At 50.0% G+C, this 6,437-nt stretch overlaps 1 protein-coding gene and 1 pseudogene across 1 annotated transcript; both read left to right on the forward strand.

Annotated features, from left to right (window-relative positions):
* Nucleotides 1–233: 233 nt before the first annotated feature.
* Nucleotides 234–5,553, forward strand: RDH8 (retinol dehydrogenase 8 (all-trans)). The gene is made up of 6 exons (XM_011380243.2): nucleotides 234–389; nucleotides 2,887–3,048; nucleotides 3,692–3,871; nucleotides 4,724–4,817; nucleotides 5,048–5,231; nucleotides 5,338–5,553. Exons 1-6 carry the CDS (start codon nucleotides 287–289, stop codon nucleotides 5,551–5,553), a joined length of 939 nt encoding a protein of 312 aa, XP_011378545.1. The 5' UTR covers nucleotides 234–286.
* On the forward strand, nucleotides 2,043–2,161 carry LOC111731688 (annotated as a pseudogene).
* Nucleotides 5,554–6,437: the final 884 nt, after the last annotated feature.

Below are 6,437 nucleotides of genomic sequence, written 5' to 3' on the forward strand. Positions count from 1 at the left end.
CCCTGCTCCCTGAAACTCCTTCCGGCCCTGAATAATTTATAATCATAATAAAAAGCCCCCAGTTATGGGTGTAGCTGTGAGGAGAAGAAATTTTTGACAGATAAAGGAAAAGGGGTGTACTGAAGCTAAGGAATTCCCCCCAGCTACCTGCCCGGGGTCAGTTCAGAATTGGGGGCTCATGGGACCCCTTCATCCTGCAGGGAATCAGTTGAATGGTGTTTAGGAAGCTGGGTGGCGGGAGTCAGGTGCTGGCCAGCAGAGGTCACACGTCCAGGGAGGAATCAACATGGCCGACTTTGCCCGGACTGTACTGATCTCAGGCTGCTCGTCAGGAATTGGCCTGGAGCTCGCAGTGCAGCTGGCTCATGACTCCAGGCAGCGCTACCAAGGTAAGGGGCCAAGGGCAGGGTTGAGGGAGCAGGGATGGGCACAGCTTCCAGGACCTCCAGCCTTACTGACACTATTTCCACTAGCCCTTCCCTTCCAACTGCATTTGTGGACTTGGGGGGAAACCAGGACACGTGGAAGCCCCCTTCCCACCTCTCCTCACGAATCATCCTCTCAGCCAACGAATATTTCTTGAGCACCTACTGGGTTCCAGGCACTGTTCTAGGTGCTGGAAATGCAGCTGTGAACAAAATAGACCAAAATCTCTGTCTTGATTAGTGGTGTCGTGGGAGAGGGTAGAGAGGACAGACAATAAACAGACGAAATTTTTTTATAATATGTCTAGTGCTAATAAGTGCTAACAGGCAACATAAAGTGAGGGGGGACATGGTAAGTGTGGGGGTGGTGATAGTTTTAGAAGGGCTGGTCAGGGGGGTTTCACTTAGGCATTCCCTAGGACTCTCCTCCCCTACCCTTCCCCAGATTACTGCTCCAAGATAAGCCTCTTAAATGAATTTGACCTTGGGAGTTCAAGGGGGAGCCTCTAGGCCTAGGGATTTATCCTCCTGCAATTTGAGAGTCAATTGCCTCAATCTGCACCCCACCCACAGAGACCTCTGACCCAGAGCAGGCTGGAGTGGAAGTGGGCAAAGGGCTGCTACTTAAGAGGAGGCGGCAGGGAGTGAGGGCAGTGTCCCAGCTGGCAGAGCTGCTTCTCCCAGTGTCCTGCCCTCTGTCTTAGAGACATGCATAGCTTTGAGTATGACAGTCTGAGTGCCAATGTGCAGGGAAGTTCTTTGTGTGTGTCCCTGTGGCAGGCAGATGAGTGTGTAAAACTGCTAAAGGATGACATTTATTGAGTGCTTACAATGGGCCAGACTAAGTGTTTTGCATCTAGTAAGATATTTAGTCCCCACATCACCCCTATGGTGTGGTCACTGTCATTTTCCCCATCTGAGAAATGAGAAAACTGAGGCGAGCCTGCCAAAAGTTCTTGCCCAAGGTTGCCCAGCCAGAAAGTGACAGAGCCTGGATTTGAACCCAGGCCACCCAGCCCCTGGGCCTGCACTTGTCACTATACTACTTGTAGATGTATGCGGCCCCATTCATCCGTGCAGCATCCGCGAATCACACAGAAAACATGCAAATGCCCCCAGGAGAGTGCACCCAGAGAGGTTACAAACATGTATGCAGGTGAGTGAGATGTGAGCTCAGCACTCTGACAAACCCAGTTCAGATCTCGGTTCTAACTCTTGCTAGGGGTGGTACAGGCAGGGAATGTCAATTTGCTAACCCTTAGTTTGTTAATCTGTATAATGGGGATAACTTTACCTGCCTGCTCTGATTACTATTGCTAAATAACAAATCACCCCCAAAATTTATTGTGTAAAACAACTATAATCATATCTCTCACAGTTTACAAAGGTCATGAATTTGAAAGGGCTCAGCTAGGTGGTTCTGAGCCAGGGTCAAAGGCTACAACAAGAACAGAAGAGACTGGAACATGTCAGAGCTTGGGCAGGCATCTCTCTCCTTTCCAGTAATTTCCACGTGGTCTGTCTATCTGGGCTAGCTTGGGCTTCATCCCAGCATGGTGGTCTCAGGGCAGCTGGGTTGCTACAGGATGGCTGAAAGCTTCAAGAGTGAGTGTGCCAGTCTACGGCCATGCCACCCTGAACAAACTCGATCTCGTCCAATCTCAGAAGCTAAGCAGGGTCAGGCCTGGTTAGTACTTGGGTGGAAGACCATCTAGGAAGACCAGGTGCTGTAGGTGGTAAAAATAAAAAAATAAAAAAGAGTGAGTGTGCCAGCAAACAAGGCAGAAGTCACACAATGTCATTTTCACCATAGTCTGTTGGTTCCCGGGTAGTAATATTCAAGGAGAGGGGAATGAGGTTTTATGCCTTGTTAGGAGAGCAACAAGATTCTAGAAGAGCATATGTGATGAAAGATGTGGTTGTCTTTGGAAAATAAGTCAGTGACCTAATCATACGGTTCTTGTGAAGATTAGAGATAGAGCATATGACAGTGTTTAGCACTGTCTGGCACATAGTATATATTCAATAAATTGGAACTTATATTGATGGTATAAATGTGTCTATTCATACTTGTATGTGCACATAGGCACATATGTTTACTCTAGATGTATATGCATTTCATTTCTCAAGGCAATCTGTTCTATATTTATTTTATTGTCTAACTACTGGACTGTGAATTCCACGAAGGCAGGGACTTTATCTTTTTTCATGCAATAACCTCAGCACCTAGAATAGGATATGGTATTTAGTAGATGCTCAAAAAATAAATGTGTTGGATGGATGGATAGGTGGATAAACGTGTAAGGATGTGTACACAAGTGTGCATTTGTGGATGTGTGGTGAATATAGTTGTGTAAACCTATCCTTCTGTGACTGCTCATGCAAGATCACAGAAACGTGCAAGTCCCATACATAAGGAAAAGGAGCCAATGCCTGCCCCAACTCTGCTCTCTGTCCCCAGTGGTGGCCACCATGAGAGATCTGGGGAAGAAGGGGATGCTGGAGGCAGCTGCTGGGGAAGCTCTGGGTCAGACCCTCACCGTGGCCCAGCTGGATGTGTGCAGCGACGAGTCAGTGGCCCAGTGTCTCAGCTGTATCCAGGGAGGGGAAGTGGACGTGTTGGGTGAGACTGAGCAACCCCTGAGGTCACTTGCCCCCTCCCTGGCCTAAACACAGATCCTCATCACAAAGTCCTCCAGTGTCTGGACACCAGCTCTCTTGCTTCACCAGCATCCTCTGACCTTGGACAGAAGGGGTAGACCAGTTGGCCAAAAGCCTGAGGTGCCAATCAGTTTATTTTTTGTTTATTAGGGATATGAGAAATAAACTGAGACCTGGGGTCAGGTGGGTTTTATTGAAGAGAACTTCTCACATATGGAGAAAACCATATGTGGTTGGGGAAATGACTTTAATGAGTCATTTGGGGAAGGGAGCAATTCATAACGAAGAAGCAACTCATGGTCTCTTAATGGCCCTCTGAGGAGGGTGAGTGTAGCTGTTTTGATGCAGTTTGGGGTCAGAGCTGATTGCTCATGCATTAAAGGGGAGACTGTTCCCAGCAGCCCTTCACCCCAGACAGGGATCAGGGTGCCCTAAAACAAATGTTGAATTATATGTAAAGGTCATCGAGGCTCCACATTTGTCCACCCAATATACCCTCGACTGGCCCTGGATCTGGAGTGGGGTAATTCAGGGAGTGTCCCTGGAAAAGTGACACTAGAAGGGTTGGAGGAACCTCAGAGTAACCCTCAGTACCTCCCCCTTAGTGAATAATGCTGGAGTGGGCCTGGTGGGGCCCCTGGAGGGGCTCGACCTAGCTACCATGCAGAACGTCTTCGATACCAACTTCTTCGGAGCCATTCGTCTGGTCAAAGCTGTGCTTCCTGGCATGAAGAGAAGGCGACAGGGCCACATTGTGGTGGTCAGCAGTGTCATGGGGCTGCAGGGTAAGCCTTGAGGACCCACCCTGGGAATCCCTGAGCCTCTTGGGCATGTGATCACCACGGTCCCTTCTAGTATCAACCCCAACACCTACCAAAATCTCTCCCGATCATCCCCCCAACCTAAGGAACCATCAGAACCCCTCCTCCTGAGACCCCTCCTTGACGAGCACCCGCCCCCACCAGGCCCCAGAGATGTCTAGGTTTGGGATTCTGAGGTTCCACAGAAAAGAGAGCAGTAATTGACTAGTGATGTCTGCCATGAGCCTACTCTGAAAACCACCTACTTGCCATCTATGCTTCTGGGTCTCTCCTCCTTGAACCCCTCTAAACCCCTTTTCTCTCCCTGGACATTTCCTCAGATCTTCTCCACTCCCTGCAGAAGCTCTCTGAGGAATCCACCCTAGTTATTATCTTGTCATGGAGAAGCTGCACCTACTCAGCCCATACCTTTGGCCCCTTATCCATCTGCTCCCCCTGACCTCAGGGGCCACACTCACTGCTCAATAGGACTGGCAATGACTCAGATGAATGAGACTTGCCCTCAAGGACCATGGTGATCATATGCCCAAGAGGCTCAGGGGTTTAGAAGATGGAAGGAAATAAGGAAGTTTCCTGGGCTGAGGGCAGATGGACTACTGCTGGGAAGAGGAGGCACCTGGCTCCCCAGACAAACCTCATCCTGACCCCATATGCTCCCATCACACAATACCATACTCCCACCACCCTGGCTCCTGATAACCCCTCCTTCTCATCCTTAAACCCTCTTTCTCAGTCTCCCAAAGACCCCATTCCTCTGGGCCCACAAAGCCCATCACCCACACCCCCAAACAGTCCGCCTTCCTCTAATTTTCTCAGGTGTTGTCTTCAATGACATCTATGCAGCCTCTAAATTTGCCCTGGAAGGATTCTTCGAGAGTCTGGCCATCCAGCTGCTCCAGTTCAATATCTTGTGAGGAGGGCACTTGGGCCGTGAAGGGAAAATGGAGACTGAGGGGGAAAGGGAGGCAGTGATGGGCGGACAAGAAAATGGGAGTAATGGAGGAGATGGGGGAACAGGGAGAGATGAAATAAAATGGCAGAAACTGGAGGATGAAAAGGAAAGAGAGACAGTAGTGGGCAAAATTTGGCCGTGAATGTGTTGGGGCACCAGACCCCACCTACCCCTGTTCCTGTTTCCAGCATCTCCCTGGTAGAACCAGGCCCGGTGGCCACCGAATTTGAAGGAAAACTCCTGGAGCGGGTTTCCACGGCCGAGTTTCCAGGCACTGACCCTGACACCCTGCGCTACTTCCAGGATCTCTACCTCCCAGCTTCCAGGGAGCTCTTTCACTCCGTGGGGCAGAGCCCACAAGATGTAGCCCAGGTGAGTGGGGCGCCAAGAGTCCCAAGACATGGCTCAGGTATGTACGGAGCTCCTCCCTACAGAACTGCTATCCCCGAGTCCCAGAGCTCAGAGGTCCACCCCACAGGTTATTGTCAAGGTCATCAGCTCGGCCAGACCACCACTGCGCCTGCAGACAAACACCCGCTACTCTCCGCTGACTGCGCTCAAAGCCGCTGACCCCTCCGGCAGCCTGTACGTGCGAATCTCTCACCGGCTGCTCTTCCGCTGGCCACGCCTCCTCAACCTTGGCCTCCGATGCCTGGCCTGCTGCTGCCTCCACACTCGGGTGTGGCCCCGGTGAGGCTCGCCCAACTCTCCAACCCCGAACAGCCAGACCTTTTCAGTCCACATCCACCTTAGAGGCCATACAGACTCTTCGTTCATTCATTCATACATTCATTCAGCAAACTGCCTGACCTGCTCTGTGACTGGGCATTGCTCAGCCAGCCTCCAGGCACAAACCCTTCTGTGGTCAGGGCTGAGGCTGAGGGAAGGAACCTAGGACCCTGGGCTGAGGAGTCCAGAGCAGATTGCTGGTACTGGGAAGGCAAGGGAGGCTTCCTGGAGGAAGGGGCATTGTCCACGGACATTGAAAGGTGAGACAGACTGTCTCGTTCAACCTCAGGACTTCATTATCTTGGGCCTGGGAATACAGGAATGATCCAAACATCCCCATCCCCCACCCTCTCACCCAAGCATAGAGCTGGGTTGACTAAGGGGTCTCCGGACTTTTCTGGTCACACGCTCCATCAGTAAAATGTGTTTGTGCACACACCAGCAATGTACATATATTTTTTCATAAAATGTAGATCTGTAACCACTAACATTCGCTATATTAACTATTTAATAAAGCTCACTTTCTTATGTCTAAATTGAAAAGGAATAGGGTCCACCTCACACCCGTTAGAATGGCTACTATCAACAACAACAAATAACAAGTGTTGGCAAGGATGTAAAGAAATTGGAACTCTTGTGCGTTGTTACTGGGAATATAAAATCATGTTGCCTCTGTGGAAACCAGTATGTCGGTTCCTTGAAAAACGAAACAGAATTATGACAAAAGAATTGAAAACAGGGTCACAAAGAGATATTTACACACCCATGTTCATAGCAGCATGGTTCAAAATAGCCAAAAGGTGGAAGCAACTCAAGTGTCCATCAATGGGTGACTGGACAAACAAAACG

This window comes from Pteropus vampyrus, unplaced genomic scaffold (assembly GCF_000151845.1).
Source record: "Pteropus vampyrus isolate Shadow unplaced genomic scaffold, Pvam_2.0 Scaffold391, whole genome shotgun sequence".
NCBI classification, from domain to species: Eukaryota; Metazoa; Chordata; class Mammalia; order Chiroptera; family Pteropodidae; genus Pteropus; species Pteropus vampyrus.

What these genes read in the sequence shown, in the direction of transcription:
- RDH8 (XM_011380243.2), top strand. Translation starts at nt 287, where the DNA reads ATGGCCGACTTTGCCCGGACTGTACTGATCTCAGGCTGCTCGTCAGGA. An exon ending in CTCCAGGCAGCGCTACCAAG is followed by an intron (nt 390 to 2,886) that starts GTAAGGGGCCAA and finishes CTCTGTCCCCAG; the next exon opens with TGGTGGCCACCATGAGAGAT. An exon ending in CAGTGTCATGGGGCTGCAGG is followed by an intron (nt 3,872 to 4,723) that starts GTAAGCCTTGAG and finishes TAATTTTCTCAG; the next exon opens with GTGTTGTCTTCAATGACATC.